Genomic DNA, 18,874 nt, shown 5'->3' with positions numbered 1-18,874 from the left:
GCTGATTACAAAAAAATACTTGATTACTGGCGTTGAACACTTCTAGATGATGCGTTGAAAAGAAGTAGTCGACGGTTTAACGGAATACCGTCTTGTCGGGTAAATTCACTAGACAAAGAAGCAACTCACTGACCATAGTCAAAACAAGACGATGTTCCTGGATCCGTACAGTTGCTTTGTTCACAATCTTCAATTATCATCAAAAGAAATGAAATATTCGTTACAAGTTAATTCGCTGCGTATCATTGAGTTGAAGATCTTCTGATGCAAGAAAAAGAAGACGAAATCAACAGCAATGATAACATGAAAGAGAACATGAAAACATTGACCGCTTTTTCTACAATGCCGCCGATTTAGAAATCGGAAGAAATCAACTTTTAATTCTGAACATTGGGTATTTTTTACCTACTCAAAACATCTTCTCCTTCGGGGCTTCTTCATTGGGCTTTAGCCACAGGAACATTTGCGTGGCCATTTGCGACCACCTCTATGACACAAGAAGGCTGCCATGTTAATTCTTGAAACCAATAATTGGTAGCTCATTAGATCGCTCACAGTTCATTCGAAATTATTCTAATAACGCAACAAAATTGCCGTTCATATGTAATTACAATTATTTTTCTTTCTGTATCTGTCAGGTAAATCTATTTCCTAATTATAAGCGTTATACCTCACCCTGATTTACGTTCTCGTTTAAGTTTCTCTCGCTCCCCCTTCTCTTCAACCTTTAACCACCGGCTTCTTGGCCAATCCTCCGTAGTGGGTAAGCGTCACAAATGAATAATAACCAAGCAAGGAGCGTTAAACTACAAAGAATTGAGCATGCTGGCAACGGAAAATTGAAGAACTCGGCTACACAGAATTGAAGAATTTGGCAATACGATGTGCGCTCCATTGGTTCAACACTATAATCGCATTAACGTCGGCATTCATCGCGGGATGGTTTACTGCCGGAATTCTTTCCTTTAAATTAAAAAAAAAGTGCTCGACTTCGAAATCCTATACAAAACATACTGACAAGCTTTACAGCGCTCCAAATAATTTATTATAATACGTTTTCTACAACCTATCTCGGTTTCGTTTCTTAGAAGGCGTCTGCGCCGTGGAGTCCTATCGCAGAAGGCGGTCACGTGGGCCCGCAGAACATCGCCACGTTTTGGCACTCTCTTCTGCTCGCTTATGCCGTCTGCTATGGCGACATCCATTGCGCAACCCCATGTGGCAGCCTACTAGAGGACCGCTCAAGCCGGAGGCAGGTCAGCGGTCTCGGCTAAGAACCGCACCCGCGTCCTCTAGCTCTATCAGAGGCATAATGCCGCCACTGAGCCGTCGCGGTGGTTGCGTTGAATTTCTGAACGAGGACGTTCGAAATCGCTTCCGAGTAACTATATTGCCATTCTAAGAGCAGCCTCTTGAGTGACTTCGCCGCGCTTGGCCCTGTGTACAGCTGAACGCGCAAAGGCGACGCGCGACAAGCAGAAGTGCATCGCACCTGTATGGAGATACCAAGACACGCGTGTCTTAAGAGGAACAATGTCCTTCACTGGTGGCAGCTTCCATTGGCTGTGGCCGAAACTTCGAAGCTGACATGCAAGGCCTCCGAGATGACCACCAGTGGCGTCTCGGCAATACGCGCGCAATTTCTCGAGAGCGCGTGGCATGAAGATTCGAAGGTCGTGTGCCTGGTGCTGCCGCGACCTTTGTTCTATATACTGTCGTTTTTCTACGCTACAAGCGTCGCAGCGTCAACCCGCCTCGCCCCGACGACCTCGGACGAAGAGCCCCGTCATTGGACAATGGACGCGGTGGGCATTCCCATGGACGACGTCATGCTCCGTTTCCGGATGCACACCATCGTGTACCTGTCCTTCGGCCTCCGCTTCTTCGGCCTCCTGCTGAGCTTTGCCGCGCCCATCCTGCTCTGGGGCGCCACAGCGAGCACGAACTCTTGCGTAGTAAGCGTTCCGATATTCTTGTCGCATCCGTGTGCGATTTATTTCCAGATTGACTCCTCCCCACTAATTCAACTCTCCAAGACCTGGCGTCGCTTTGGGTAGCGTAACCCTATCGACCAGACTTTAGTGACATTGATCCATGACGTTCATTGATGAGACATTGATTTATGAGACGTAATTCAGGAGAGCACGTTGTTGGGCGAGTCGGTCGTACATACTTAAAGAAGGGAATTGCGCTAAAAAAAGACACGGACGAGTCCATGTCCTTACTCGTCCGTGTCTTTTTTTAGCGCAATTCCCTTCTTTAAGTATTTATGAGACGTTAGAAGAACCGGTTAGGGTCAACATGGTTGAGCATCCAAACTCTGGGTTGCCGTACAAGGGCGCTCTACGGCAACTCTCCAAACCCTAGCGTTTGGGACCTTGATTCCATATCGCTTAGACATCAACTTATTGATTAACCAATCGCCTGATTGATTGATTGATTGATTGATTGATTGATTGATTGATTGATTGATTGATTGATTGATTGATTGATTGATTGATTGATTGGCGCTGGCTGACTATGATTTTCCGCCGGGAATTTCTCGCGCACTGTGTTGTTTTGGGACGCTCAGACCCAGTCGCTCTTCACCGCTTCATTTATTGTGGCATTTCTTTATTTATGCAAAAAGTATGCTTGAAAGGGACCCAGCTACATCCATCCTAACGGCCGCGCCCGTTCCCCGGGGCGCAGGTCTACGACCTGCTGCCCTCGGTGGACCTGGTGACGGGCGTGGCGCCGCAGCGCCACGTGTGGAGCCTGGCGCTGCTGCTGGACCTGAACCCGCGGCTCGTGCTCGCCTTCCTGCACTGGCACTACCTGGGCCGGCGCTCCGTGCTCGTGGCGGCCCCCGAGCGCTCGCTGTTCGCGCTGGTGACCCACGCGGGGCTGGCGCTGCACGTGGCCGAGACGCTGTCGCTGAGCCTCGTCTCCGGACTGCGCAACTACCAGGAGTACCCGGCGCACGAGCGCATCTACACCCACTTCGTTGTCTCCTCGCTGATGTTCATGCTGAGCGCGTGCCTGTCGCTGCGCATGTGCCAGCACGAGCAGGGGCACAAGGTGAGCACTGATTGGACAGCCGTTCAGGTATGTCGTACAGGATAGAATCGAATAGAGTAGAATAGAATAGACTGGAGTAGAATACATTAGAATAGAATAGAGTAGAACAGGATAGAGTAGTATATAATAGACTGGAGTAGAATAGAATAAACCATAGTTCAGTTCAGTTTTATTTCCTTAAAGACACCTTTGCTAGGGGTATTACATAAGGGGTGGGTATAGTTGATAATGCAAATATAAACACAGGTATACAGAAAAAATTTGTACATGGTAGCTACATTTTCGCAAGTGCATAAAAACAGAAAGAATAACACGTGAAAAAGCAGGTTATTGATTAGCCAACAAAGACACAGTTTCGAAAAACGATGTCAGGCAAGTGATTGCAGCTACGTGGTGGGGAAGGGCGTTCCAATCTGATGCTGTGCGGGAAAAAAAAAAGACGAGGAAAAAGTAGTGTGGGAGCGTGGGCGTAAGACTTCTAATGGGTGCCCAGTTCGTAGCGATATGCGTGCGGGTGGTGTGATATATGGCTTGTGCAACAAGGAACTGTAAAAGAACTTATGAAAGAGGCAAAGGCTGGCAGTAGCGCGGCGACGTGCAAGGGGCTGTAGATCAGATTTTGCTCTTAAGGATGATACGCTTACGTCGTATGAGTAGGATGAATGGATGTATCTGACGACGCGGTTTTGAAAGGACTCGAGCTCGTTAACTAGATAGACTTGATATGGATTCCAGATGGGTGATGCGTATTCAACTTTCGGTCTGATAAGGGATTTGAAAGCTAGGAGTTTTACGTTCTGCGGGGCGTCACGCAAGTGTCGTCATCATGAAGCCAAAAGTTCGGTTAGCTGATGAAAGTATGTTGGAAATGTGCGTACCCAAACTGAGATCACGAGAAAGTGTGACGCCCAAGTACTTAAATGATTCTACTGATTCTAAGGGAACGTTTACTATTGTATAAGAGGACAGGAAAGGGTTACGGCGACGGGTAAAAGATATATGTTTACATTTGTTGGGATTAAGAGTCATCAGCCAATTTTCACTCCAAGACTGCACGTTGTTAAGACTTTGTTGTAAGGTGTTTTCGTCAGTAGCATTAGAAACTTGATGGTAAATCACGCAGTCATCGGCGAAAATTCGTATCTTACAAGGTACATGTTGGGGTAAGTCATTAATATAAATTAAAAAGAGAAGACCGAGAAATGATCCCTGAGGGACTCCAGAAGTTACAGGGAGAAGAGTGGATGATTTGTCATTTACAGAAACGAATTGGTAGCAATCAGTGAGGAACGCTTCGAGCCATTTGAGTACGTCACTCTGTAAGTTCAAAGAAGAAAGCTTTAGTAGTAAGTGGCGGTGAGAAACTTTGTCAAAGGCCTTTTCATAGTCCAGAAAAGTAGCGTCAGTTTGTTGGTTAGAGTCAAGGTTTACATGTAAGTCGTGTAGAAACAGACCTAGTTACGTTTCGGTAGAGAAACCCTTGCGGAACTCATGCTGTGCCGAATGAAAAAAATTGATTTGCGTCCAAATGATTTATGATCAGGGAGTAGATGACGTGTTCCATGATTTTGCAAGGAAGACTAGTTAGAGAGATGGGTCGATAATTGATAAGCGGTGTGTTCTTATTAGCAGACTTATAGATGGGAATGACTTTCCCCACCTTCCAGTCGTGACGCATGGAACCTGTAGAAAGTGACTGCGAGAATATAAAACACAAAAATGATGAAGAAATATATTTTGTATTATTTAGCAGTTTAGAGTTTATACCATCTATACCTGCTGAGGATGAAAGTTTAAGGTTTTCAATTATGCGCAAAACACCATCAGGATAAAACACCACGCTCGGCATGCTAGAAGCTATGTTGCAGGGGACATTAGTCAATGGAACGTTATAATAATTAGAAAATACTGACGGAAATGTGTTGTTAAATATGAGTGCACACTCAGTTTCAGGCATGATTTCACCCATATCATCAACAAGAGTTACAGTGCGTGTGTTACTTGGGTTGATAACTTTCCAAAATTTCTTGGGGTTGTCTGTTAACATTTTAGGTAAGTCATTATTGAAAAAAGACCATTTGGCATTGCGGACAGCACGTAAGTATTCACTCTCAGCGGCGTAACATTTATCCCATGAAGTTGGGCTTGGTTTCAGCTTGGCATTACGAAAAAGTCTTTTTTTCTTATTTTCCAACCTCTTTAAATTGTCATTGAACCAGGGGTTCTGATGATTCGCTCGGAATGTTAGTTTCGGAATATACTTGTTTGCTAGTTCATTCATTTTATTTCTAAACAGTTCCCAGTTGTCTTGAACAGATCTTTCATTGAATTAGGTTTCAAAGACTGCAAAAAAAGTGCATAATTCTTCATTTATAGCTTCAAAATTTGCTTTTTCATACAGGTTGATAGTTTTGCTGGAAAGAACACGGGGTGCTGGGGCAAAGTCAAATGTGGCATGAATTACACTGTGGTCGCTGATACGACGAAGGTAGGTAACCGATGATAATGTCTCTGGATGGTCAGTAAGTATGAGGTCCAAAATGTTTGCGCAGTCGCGCGTTACCCGTGTCGGCTCTGAGATAAGCTGTGTTAAGTTAAAATTCAAACAGATCTCGATGAAATCCTTCGCCTCTGTGTTATTTATTGTGGAAGTTGGGTTATTCCAATCAATAATGGGAAAGCTGAAATCACCGAACAGAAGGATATGAGCGTTAAGATGGCTTACTGTAATCTGGCATAAAGTACTGTTAAGTTCTGGTGAGAAGTTTGGATTACTGGTAGGTGTCGTGTAGCACACACCTAGGAGAACATATCGAGGGGAAGAGCGAATAAGAAGCCATAGTATTTCTAAGTTGGAAGACATAATAATTGGCGTACAGGATAATTCACGACTACAAGCAACAAGAACGCCAGCCCCGCGTGCCCCTTGACGGTCGCAGCGATAAACATCGAAGTTTGGCAAGTCTTGGACTACTTCATCGTCCCTAATTTCACTTGTTAGCCACGTTTCCGTTAGAACTAGCAAGTTGCTGTCAGATGACGTCACGAGATTTGATATTGCGTCACGTTTGGGAATGAAATTGTGAGCATTAGTGTAAACGATAGATAGGGAAAGGTTTTTCTTAGCGGCGGAAGGGCGGTTGTTAACTGCACGAATTTTGTGCAATAATTGCTACTGAATATTTTTAACTGATTTCGTCAAATCGTCATATTCATAGCGCTGGGAACCCATAACGAGCGTTTTGAAACGCATGGAAGAAGGCATAGATTGACTTTTGGCGTAGGCGATAAGATGTTTTCGGGCGTTCCGAACTGCGGGTGAAAAATCTTCGCTCACGCTATAACTTGTGCCTTTCAGTTTGCGGCCGTTAGACAGGACTGATTCTTTCGTTTTATATGACGTGAATTTGATAATGATGCGACGGTGCCGGTTAATTGAATAGCGTCCAAGGCGATGAGCACGTTCGATATCTATGGACTCAAGGTTTACCTTCATGATATCCGCGACTTCATCAATGATCAGCTTTTCTGATTGTGCAAAGGTTTCTTTTGGGTTAGTATCAGGAAGGCCACAGAAAATTGGATTATTCCTTCGGGACCGGTTGTCTGCATCGTCTAGGCGATTTTCGAGGCCGGATATCACGCTGGCAGTTTGAGCAGCGGCATATTTGACAGCTTCTAATTCATTTTGAAGTGGTATCATGACCTGGTAATGATGTTCCAGTCCGGTCATTCGTTTGTTCAAGTCCATTAGAACCTTATCGGTATTTAAAATCTGACTTTTTAAGCGTTGAACTTCACTGATTAGTGTATTCTGACTGGCTGAAATCTTCTGCAATTCTTTCAACACAACGTTCGTGTCGGGTCCCGGGTTAGTTTCAACGTCGCCGGAGAGTATTAGTAAGCGGCGAATCCCTTCCACACATTCACCCATAAGAGCAAGGCAGCAATGGGGGCTCGGAAGCTGCACCAGACAATAGTCGCTACACCTCTTGGCAAAAAGGCTGTGCCTTGTACCAACCTGCATGGCGAAAACCAGTGGGTTAGACGACAGTGTCGTGGCGCAGCCACCGAGCCCACAGAGCGGCCGGAGCGGTAGGCTGTCTTTTATGGTCGACGAGCTGGAGAGCGTCGATGTCGATGCAGGAGCCCACGATGCATTGAGCATCCATTGCTGTGCTGGCAGTACATAGGTAACCGGAAAGGCGCAGTCATGTGCGACGCCTCGCTGATCCGAAAACCGGTGGCAAAATGACGCATGCTCCGAGGGGGTCCGAGAACAAGCAGCCGCCAGTGCGGGCAGCACCACGTGCGAAAGGGCAGCGGCGATCATCTGCATGGCGAAAACCAGTGGTGTCGTGGCGCAGCCACCGAGCCCACCTAGCACAGAATAGAGTAGAATGGAGTAGAATAGAATAGAGTAGAACAGAATAGACTGGAGTAGAACAGAATAAACTAGAGTGGCATAGAATAGAGTAGAATGGAGTAGAATAGCATATACTGGAGTAGATTGGAATAGAATAGAGTAGAATAGATTAGAATAGTCTAGAATAGAATAGGCCGGAGTAGCATAGAATAGAGTAGAATGGAGTAGAACAGAATAGACTGGAGTAGAACAGAATAAACTAGAGTGGCATAGAATAGAGTAGAATGGAGTAGAATAGCATATACTGGAGTAGATTGGAATAGAATAGAATAGAGTAGAATAGATTAGAATAGTCTAGAATAGAATAGGCCGGAGTAGCATAGAATAGAGTAGAATGGAGTAGAATAGAATAGACTGGAGTAGATTAGAATAGAGTAGAACTGAATAGTAGTTTATTCGCGACTGAACCACGGCTGCTCCAAATTGTATAGGTACTACATTTCACGTACTTTTTGCATAAATGCGTAAAAAAATTATCGCGAATTTAAGTGAAAGCAAGCTCGGAATTCTTAAGCCGTACTAAAAGTTGAAAAGGAAGTGTCTTCGATCAAATGAAACGTGACATGGAATGTTCATGTTTGCCCAAGCTATATAGAGAAACCTATCGCGCGATATTGTAGTATGGGAAGGGCGGAAATATTTCGCTGCGTTGGGAAAAAATATTGAGGGCAATATTGCAGTCGGAATTCTACAGGGTTGTGATATAGAAGTATGTTAAGCCGCACGTGCCCGCAGAAAGCGAGGGTTTATATACGCGTAAAATGTCTAAATTTTCATCCGATAAGCTATAGCCTGTAAAGTCAGTCCCCCTTCCCCCCCCCCCCTTGCCAATAACGTCACACTTACTCATTCACACTGGCTTCTGGTGACGCTATTTTCTGTCCTTGTCGTATTTCTCTTTGGTTCGCGTCTCACGTAATAATGAGAATAAGGTACGTCAGTAAGTTCGACCTGTCTATGCGCAACTGGCACAACACACTTCATGCAGTTCTTCCCAAGTTATCCTGCACTGTATTTTGAAAATGCCTTCTCTGGCCTCCTTAAGCACTGCACAGAGTTTTTAAGGCAACAATAACACGCCGGCAATAAGGATATCAACCTTAGCAGACAGAATCGCTTGCTGACAAAATTGTGTGCCGACTGAGGCGCGTCTGGCAACCTGCGCAGGCACGTCGGTCGCTGCGCCTCAAGCTGTGCCTGGTCACCTTGGCAGGGGCGGTGGCCGCAGCCATTCTCGTGTACGTCAATGAGCACCGTGCCAACTGCTCCGGAAAAAGTAAGCCCACAGTACAACGACGTTTGAAGCCTGAAGTTCTCCCCTTTTCAATGAAAAGATGGTGCCGAGAAAAAGGCCGAGAGAGAGAGAGAGAGAGAGAGAGAGGGGGGGAAGTAATAGAGAGAAAGGCAGGGAGGTTAACCAGAGGTAGTTCTGGTTGGCTACCCTGCACGGGGGGAAGGGTTAAGAGGGATAAAAAGAGAAATTGAAATTGAAATTGAAATTGATTTTATTCATTATAGATTACAGGTTGTAAAAACAAATAATATACAGAAGGAGGTCCCATAGTCAATGACTGTATCGGGACCTCCTGTTATTTATAAAAATGCGCTTTCTAAAGCAACGAATTGAACTACATTAAAATCATATATAAGCAAACATGGAAGAAAGTAAGTACTGGAGAATGCAAAACAAGATTACGAGTTAGTTACAAGAAATCTAACGAAGGAAATTATACAATTGCAAGGAGCAAATGCAGTAAAACCAAATGAGCTAAACGAATTGAACAGTAAAGGTAATTTTACCCAAACGTGCAAGACACACACACAAAAAAAAGGAATTTCAAATATACATGACCATAAATGCAACAGTAGAAACAACAACAAAACAACTTTGAAATACACATGACTATTAATAAAAAAGAAAGGTATCAGAATAGCAGAATATTTGAAGTAATAAGGGTGAAGAAAAAGAGAAAAAAAAGAAGAAAAAAAAGAAGTTAACGTTAAATATTTTCTGTTAGAAGAAAGTTCTTGAGGTGTTTTTTAAATACGGATGTTGAACGCGAAGTTTTGACACAAAGTGGTATGGAATTCCAAAATGAAAAGGCAGCAAAATGAACTGATTGTTTGCCATAGTTGGTGCGCACTTGAGGTAAAATTAGATTATTGTGCAAAGCAAATCTAGTGACATTAGTGTTGATCAGGCAGGTTTTAGGAATTATACATGCAGGAACTTCATTATTCAATAACTTAAAAATAAATATACCCAGATTATACATCACAGTTTTTTTTGACAGACAGAATGTTATTACGGTGTAGCAATGGGAGAGCGCTAGTATTATAGGGACTAGAGGTGACTATTCTAATTGCTTGGTTTTGCAAAGTTTGAAGTGAACTGAGGTGAGTATTGTATGTATTTCCCCAACATATTAACGAGTAGTTAATGTGTGAGTGTATAAAAGCGTAATATAGTGACACAAGTGTAGAACAGTTAAAAAATTGGCGGGCTCTAATTAATAACCGAATGCCGTAAGCAACTTTCTTTTTGATATTCGAGATATGATGATGAAACTTGAGGTTAGTATCTAGTTCTACCCCTAAGAATGAGCAATGAGTGCTAGAAGAGATTAAATGGGAACCAAGAATCAGCAATGGAACTGAACAAAATGGTTTCTGGGGGGAATTAAATACAATAAACTTGGTTTTCGAGGGATTAATAACTAGATTATTATCTATACACCAGTTTGTAACCTTAGCCAAGTCATTATTTAGTTTAGTAACTAAGGACGAAATATTTTTATCGTAGTTAATTATGGTTGTGTCGTCGGCGTACAACACACATTGTGAGGATGTTAGACAGTCAGGCAGATCGTTAATGTAAATTAAAAATAATAAAGGTCCCAGAATAGAACCCTGCGGTACCCCTAGGTTAGTAACCTTGGCTTCCGAAAAAACATTAGAAATTTTAACTATGTTATGTCTATCCTGCAGGTAGGTTCGTAGGAACATTAGCGCTGGCCCAGTTATGCCTAGAGCTTCCAACTTTAAAAACAAAATGTGATGGTTAATAGTGTCAAAAGCTTTCGTAAAATCAATAAGAACTGAACCAGCAAAAAACCCTTTATCAATAGCTTCTTTTAAGCGATCCGTTAGGAAGATAAGTGCAAGGTCGGTTGAATAGCCAGGACGAAAACCATACTGAGAATTGGAAAGAATATTAAATTTAGACAGGTAATTGGTTAATCGAGTAACAGTCAACTTTTCAATTACTTTACTAAAGAATAGAAGTATACATATTGGGCGGTAATTTGTTAGTAAAGAACGATCGCCTCTCTTAAAAACTGGAATTACCTTTGCTCGTTTCAGGCCAGATGGAAAAATGCCGGTCCTGAATATTAAATTGATAATAAAACATAAAACATCACATATGAGATGAGCAATTAGTTTTATGTTACTAGGATGAATATTATCAAGACCGGCACTGGTTACTTTCAGCTTGCGAATGACATCAAGAACCTCATGGGGAGTTGTAGGGTAAAGAAAAAATGAATGCGGCACACGATTCAGTGACAAAGGACGGCTACTGATGACTGGTTTGTCCGGAAAAAAGGCATCACTGAACGCTCTTGCTATCTGAAATGGTTGATCATATGTAATGTGATCGTTTGTGATGGTATCGATGAATGAGAGTTGTTCATTTCTGCGCAAAAATGAATTTAAAACTTGCCACTTTTGCCTCGAGTTGCTGCCAGACTGACCAAGTTTGTGCTCATAGTAGGTCTTCCTCGCATTCTTTATTTTGCTGTTGAGTGCGTTGCAAAATTTTTTGTATCGTGCAGAGAGGGCGACATTAAAAGGTTGCCTTTTAGTTTTTTTATATAGGTTGTCACGTTTCCGCATATTGGCTAGTATGCTAGCATTTAACCAAGGGTTTTGAGGAAGGGAGAGGATTTTCTTGCATTTTTTCTTGACGGTATGTGAATCGATTAATGATAACAAAATTGCGGAGAACTGAGAAAAGGCTTCTTGCGGATCATTATTTTCAAGGACAGCAGACCAGTCAGTTGTAGTCACAGATTCCAAAAAGGCATCTTTGTTCAGTACGTAGCTGAAGTATGAAATAGTGGGTGACTGCGGCTCTGAGTTGAGGAAAATAAAGATAGGATAATGGTCTGTTATGTCGACATCAAGGATACCAGCCTCTGGCGGTGACGTCATGTTGCTTAGCGCATGATCTAGTAGTGTGCCCTCATTTATCTTATTACAACGAGTAGGTAGCGTTACCAAACATTCAAAACCGTAACTCTGAAAACAGTTGCTATAAAGGGAGCAGGTAGGGGAAGTGTCATCCAGAAGGTTTATATTGATATCGCCCATAATAACTACATTCTTGTTAGTGTAAGGGGGAGATAAAGAGAAAGAGAGACGACCACTAACAAAGCGCGTAGACTTTAGAGCGGTAGCTAGGGGGCGGCGTTCTCAAAGTCTATCGCGAAGCCCCGTAGACCGCACGAACCTTAATAACGCGGGTAAGGCCTTCAACGCGGATGTTCTTTCGGAGCACTGACCTAAAGCTTTGAGTAGAGAAAGGCTGAAAGCAGAACGTGATCTATGGACCCTCTGGTCTGGTGATGCCGATAAACGTCTAAAGCTGTATCTGGTAACGCTTTACCGCAGACGACAGTCTCGATGTCGATATCACACTTAAAGGGAACGACAACCAATTTTTTTTTATGGCAGCCATTTTTTTTTTCTGAAGCGGCAAGCTTACTGGTCGGTGTCCAATGCTGCAGTGGTAACGAGGAAAACGTTGTGTAACATTTTCTGGATCAGAATTTTTTCGATCTGCACTCACGATCGTGTTTACGAAGTCATACACTGGAAGCAGGCTGGCAACAGTGATAGGTGAGCGCAGTAGCCATTCTGCGCCGGCATTGGTGGCAAGCAGAGGAGTGCGGTCCCGTAGCTGTAAGAAATTAATATTTTGTTCATCAAGACGATGTTCACGCGATGACATGTTATGTCTCACAGAGAGTCCACAGCACTCGAAGCGAAGAACTCGCAAACTCGCGCACTTAGGAAAGAACTCATGTGCACCACCACACACTAAGGAGGGATGTCACGTGGCTCGCCACATTTCTGTAGTTCCACTCGTATACGCTGTCACGAGGGCAACTCCGCTTGTTAGGCAGAACGCTTGTCAGATAGTAGTAAGCACAGAATAAAGCGCAAACGCCTATATTATGTGAAAGGTACAATTTTAAACAGTGCAGATAGTAGTGAGCACAGAATAAAGCGCAAACGCCTGTATTATGTGAAAGGTACAATTTTAAACAGTGCAGATAGTAGTGAGCACAGAATAAAGCGCAAACGCCTGTATTATGTGAAAGGTACAATTTCAAACAGTGCATATGGCGAACTTAACATCCGACCTACGTACAGCATAATCTGCGGTCACGGGGTTAGCATCCAACTATCGAGTGCCGAGCTCTCGCCGCAAAGTGGTCTGATATGTACCGTTTTTCGCGACATTCAGTGACGATGGGAAATTATAATTTCCGCTTTTGAAACCGCGAGCAGGGGGCTGTGTTCTATCACGGCAAGTCGTGATCTTTTCATTTCCATCAAAATTTCGTGACACGTTCTGGGCGGTTGTCGGTACCTCTAAAATAAGCTCAGTGAAGCCAGAAGCGAAAGGAAAAACCTCCGGAACCCATTACGTTGGGCCTTGAGGATATGTACAGTTCGTTAAAAAAATTTGGTGAACGTGTGGCAATTATGTAACAAATAAATAAAAAAAACGAATATTTCATACTGCCTTTGGAAAACTGGCTTGAAAACTGGCTCCGCTAGCGTTTTATCGTGAGTAGGGATGTGCGAATATTCGAAACTTTCAAATAACGAATCAAATAGACAGAATTCGTAAATGCGAATATTTTCTGAATACTTTTTGAATGTTTCGGAACATCGACTGCACCCTAATTAAACATAAAATTGGAGCAGAGGCATGGTAAATTTTTCACCCGCGCTGGCATAGTATAGACATGAAGCACGAGAACTTGTGCAGTACAGCAGGCTACTTCGTCTAGGTAGCCATACTTTACAGGCTATACAGCATCATTCGCGCTCTCTGAAACGTCCGGTGCTTGGGAATAAACTAGTTGTTTTCTAATGCTCAATTTGTGCTTTTAATAAAAAACGTTTCGTAATGTGTTATGTCATGAGAGAAACTTGCTAGTTTTAAGAATACTAGGATGTGAACATTGTTTTATATTAATTGTGATAACGGCTGTTCATTATTCGAGAAAAAAACTCCATTCGAAAACTACTCGTATTGGATTCTGTTTCAAAAACCACTATTCGCACGCCCAAAATTGTTCGTACCGAAAATTGATGTCTATGTTATGTACAGCGAAAAAATGAAACCGATTTCGGTGTGGTGCTTGGTTTTACCTATGAACCTTTTACCTAGGGGGCGGATCAGCACTCCTCCCCTGGTGTGTCTGGGTAGCTTTTTACCCATACACATTAGGGGAAGAGTGTTTAAAGGGTGTAAAGGATGTAAAGTCCCAGTGCTGCCGCTTTTCTTATACTGCTTTCCTACACTGTAAACCGATTTGCACCATTTTGGGTATTCAAGGGTGCAAATCGGCCTATAACTCACACATTTACAGGCGTAAAGACAGCACAGGGGCTGCGTATTATGCAAGCCCGTCTGTCATTGCTCGATTGGGGTCTTGGCGCTATGAGGGGTCACTTATTTACGCAGGAGCGGCTGAAAGTCAGAAGCCGATATGAGCCGAATCCTAATACCACCTTTCGATGATTCTTACGCTGGTTACAATAGAATTCAATAAAAATTCGTTTAGGTGCAAGAACAATTTTGTCTACCTATACATCACTCTTTGGAACCCTATAGCCGTATGCTGGACAAGTTTGTTAGTTTGAATGCTTGTATCAGATGGGGTTTGACCCATTTGGCAATGTCGCAGGCAAAATTTCACTTATGTGGCAATAAAGATGTAGGTTTCTGGGCAGTTTGTTAATTTGAATGTCGGACTCATTGAGGTAATGAAACTGCCGAGGAACCTGCGGCTTTCTTTCTTTTTTTTTTTTGGTCATGTAAGTGAAATTTGCCGGCGATGTTCGCAAATGTGTTCTTTACATAAATCAGTCGAATTATAATGTATAGCAACGTCGTTCTTGGAGAGATTCGACTTCTTAAAAACTTTTCCCATGTCCGTTCAGTCAGGCAGCCCCAGGCGTCTCGTGCGCCTTTTGTCGCGCATTTCTTTAAAAAAAATTCATGGCATCCATTTTGATGCACGGTGCCAGTGATGTCCGCCACTTCAAATATAATCAAGCTCGAGGATTCCAGATGCGCTCACTGCCGCAGGCAATCTTTTTCTGGAAATGTCGTTAACTGTAGAACAAAACTTCTGATACGTGTGCAGCATAACCTCGTCGAAAAAGCCGGTCAAAGGCGGTTGCATAAGCACGTTATTCACTGGAAGATGGTCTGGTGACTATTAAGAGCACTCACTATTCTAGACGTGAAATGACACTTGGAATATTACGTTACACCCGTAGCAGTAAAATACCTTTTTCTGGAATAGAAGCAAAGCGGCCACCCTTACCGTTAGCGGAAAGGGAGGGGGGGGGGCTTTATAGACATTAAGTAAACGAAATACAGATAGCGCCGCCACCGTGAACTTCTCGCGTCATCTCGTCGCGTGACGTCACAGATTCTGTTTGTCTACACGCGCCAAGCGTGCATTGCTCACGCTGCGGACGCAAGCTTCTGTTGTATCGCACTCATTCGCTGGCCAGGCATCCTAACCAGTTCACAGGAGAAATACTAGAAGAGATTAGGAACAGGGATTGTGTTAGTTGCCCCTCGGTCTCCTTAATGGAGAAAAAAAAAGATGTTTTTTGTCGTGTTAGCTGCCTGTGTCAAATGACTTTGCTGGGCTTATTTGTTTGTGTCTTCCTTCTCCCTTCGTTTTGTGCGATGATAATAATAATAATAATATATGGGGTTTTACGTGCCAAAACCACTTTCTGATTATGAGGCACGCCGTAGTGGACGACTCCGGAAATTTAGACCACCTGGGGTTCTTTAACGTGCACCTAAATCTAAGTACACGGGTGTTTTCGCATTTCGCCCCCATCGAAATGGGGGCCGCCGTGGCCGGGATTCGATCCCGCGACCTCGTGCTCAGTAGCCTAACACCATAGCCACTGAGCAACCACGGCGGGTAATGATATATATATATATATATATATATATATATATATATATATATATATATATATATATATATATATATATATATATATATATATATATATATATATATATATATATATATATATATATATATATATCCATGTGCTTCTGCGCTTCTGTGTAAATAATGCCATACCAACCAACCCACCAGTCTGTACTTTTGAACTATTTAATGGTGTGTCGGTAAAACACTGCACACGTTGTAAAATATATTATAAAGTGAAAAAAGAAACATAGATTGCAACTAGAAAGTTTCGAGAACTCTTCGTGCTTCAGAACGGCCCAAATAGAAAAAGAAAAGAAAAGAAATAAGAAAATTTTGACATTTGTGACGTCAAACCGATGAAATGGCACTGAGGCTACGGAGCTGAATTTAAAAACAAAAATAAGAATATAGGTATGGCTTTGCATTTTCTCCGCAGTAATCGACAACATTCTGTCAAGCCAATAAATATAGGGTTTAGTAAAAAATTGCTCTTTTGGGAGAGAGAGAGAAATAAATGGATATTTATTATGACAGAAAAAGCTAAGAGGTCGGCCTGGATCAAACTCCTGACCTGCTATGTGCTCACAATTGGGGAAGGGAAGTAAAACGAGGAGAGAGGGAAAGAATAGCGTTGGTGATGGTGAAGAATACCGTGATGAATAAACTTGAACAGAATTGCGCTTTTAGTGTTTCTTTAAAGTATACTGGCATGACATTTACCACATGACGTATTTTTTTAATTTTTTCGTTAAGTGAAGGTTCAAGCCTTCGAAACTCTAGAACAAATGCTGGAGAGCTTAGGTTGTTCGTAAAGGTATTGCCATTTGTGGATTATGCGCTCACCTGAGACATGTGTGGAAGTAGCAACGGTGGTTGCGACATTTTGGGATGCTTTGTTCAACCATTACGCGTTGGAATTGTTATTTTGTTACGTAGGTATATTCGTCGAAAAAGAAAAGAAAGCCTCCATGGGGAAGATTAAGTCGCCGCAGACGCTTTACAATAGCAGTTTAATATGGTAATCTCTGAAATAAAGCTATTTTTTGCGTGATTGTACTCAGATTAACAAGATGGCGTCATCGACTTAGCCGCTCATGCTTACGGCTGCGGTAGCCCGGTATTCCGTAAAATGCAATAGGTTTCAGCGTCTCCGGTATTCTGGCATACAAAGTAGCGTTTCTGTTATACCGGGCTACCGGACTCTGACAGCGACATCTTTTGACACTTCGTCTGACCACAATGCCTTATAAGACACGTTTCCGTGTTCCGCGAGTGTTCTTGTCCAAAAAGAACACATTTAAAAAAAAGGCAGTGTGTTTACGATTAAGTCGCTGCCGAACATTTGCACCAGCAGCGAAGTAGAATACACTTGGTCTGTGCAATAATAAGCTGTCCGTCTGGTCGAGCTCTGTGCCACCAGGTGCCACCACCAAACCGGCCGCTCACGTTCACGCCTCCGATAACCGGGTGATCCGCAAATGGCTAACTTTCTACTCCATGCTGACAGGCGTCAGAGCTCCTTAGATAATTTGATATAATGTTTGTTTCTACATACCGCTTTCGCTGCTGAGGAGTGAGACGCGACGTGACGTCATGACGCACTGCCTCGCTCTAGTTCTGCGGACGCTGCAGCTGCCCCACGCGAGCGCAGATAGGAGACACGTTTGCAGCCCTTTTGTCCAAATGCTTTTGTGTAGCGTCTTCGTCCGCAGGCTAACGGCTGCTCGACGTCAGCGACTATTGCTCCGTGTCATGACGTCGCGCCAAGTCAACACCACCTAGATAGCACAAGGCCTTTTCACTCCGATCCATGACGCCATGCTATATACCTGGCCCGACTGCCATAGAATCTAGTGGGGACGCTCCCGACTAGGCAACAGTGATTTTGACGTCACCGCTTTCATCACGTCAGCCTTGTCAATGGAAATTTGGGGCCAGGCAGCGTGACGTCATGGATCGGAGTAAACAGGCTTTGCGCTATCTAGGTGGTGTTGGCCAGGTCTGGCATTTCAGGACTAACTTTAGGATTATATCGAAATATATAAAGCGTTCCCAACCTTCATACTTGTTTAAGTCTCGTTCTTTTGCGCGTGAGAAGCGTGTGGTATAATTTTGACAACTTCGAAAATGTGTGTCAGTGCTCCTCTAAACGGGGTACGGGTGAGAGGGGGGGGGTGCATGGCACTTGCTTTAGCGGTTAACCACGTAAATGACGCCCGTTTCGAAATGCACACACCGCAGCAGAATCGTGGTTCCCGGTGTGCCAGTGGGTGTACGCCATGTGCCACGTGGCCTTCCACTTGACGTTCGTCTACGACATTCCGAACCGAGAGGTCATCGTGGGCACGACACGGCGGAGGGCTCTGCGCAGAGACAGCCGACACGGCTGACGAAACACGCCTCTCTTCGCCCCCCGACTTCGCCGTTTACTGTTTATTTACAGACTTTACCAATACATGCTTTCTGTTTGTCTGTCTGTTTGTATACTATCCCGACAGCGATCGTACGGAGACTCTACATGCGAATTGTCGCCGTGATGTTTCGTGTTAGGCCCAAGCGCGTAATAATTATGAAAGGCCCGTGCGCCATATGCTGCGGGTGCAAGGTAAAGCACGTGTGGGTGAGACGAGGAGTATGACGGCTCGATGCGCGCAGTCTTCCCGCACGCCCACTACCTGGGGGTCACAGGATCAAGCGCGCGAACCCCAGGTGGTCGAAATTTCCGGAGTCCTTCACTACGGTGTGCCTCATAATCAGCAAGCGGTTTTGGCAGGTAAAACACCATAATGTTTAATCAAGCGCGTCTCCTCCTCTAGCCCTACCCGCGCGCCGTATCTTGGAGGTTATCTGCGGCGGGTGCAACTGTTGGGCGAGACCAGATGGCTGGTGGCTTCGTGCGCGTTGTCTTCGGCGCGCCTAGTGTTTGAGATTGCGTAATCTAATCGTCGAAGATACGGTGAAGTGATAGGCTGCACGAAGCGTTTTTCCCTGCTGCCGGCGCTCTTCACCACGCAAGCGTTGTGAGAGCGAGCGCTCGCGGTCATTCGGCGAGATCTTTTTGTTTGCGTGCGTGCGACATAATGCTAATAATTCAATTAGTACGCGATTGTTTACT

At 43.8% G+C, this 18,874-nt stretch overlaps 1 protein-coding gene across 1 annotated transcript; it reads left to right on the top strand.

Annotated features, from left to right (window-relative positions):
- Positions 1–1,534: 1,534 nt before the first annotated feature.
- Positions 1,535–18,340, top strand: LOC142557415 (post-GPI attachment to proteins factor 2-like). Its single transcript, XM_075669239.1, has 4 exons — positions 1,535–1,955; positions 2,692–3,060; positions 8,654–8,762; positions 18,001–18,340. The coding sequence occupies exons 1-4, from the start codon at positions 1,605–1,607 to the stop codon at positions 18,147–18,149; spliced, it is 978 nt and encodes a 325-aa protein (XP_075525354.1). The 5' UTR covers positions 1,535–1,604; the 3' UTR covers positions 18,150–18,340.
- Positions 18,341–18,874: the final 534 nt, after the last annotated feature.

This window comes from Dermacentor variabilis, chromosome 9 (assembly GCF_050947875.1).
Source record: "Dermacentor variabilis isolate Ectoservices chromosome 9, ASM5094787v1, whole genome shotgun sequence".
Classification (NCBI taxonomy): domain Eukaryota; kingdom Metazoa; phylum Arthropoda; class Arachnida; order Ixodida; family Ixodidae; genus Dermacentor; species Dermacentor variabilis.
This window is presented reverse-complemented; position numbering and strand designations above follow the sequence as displayed.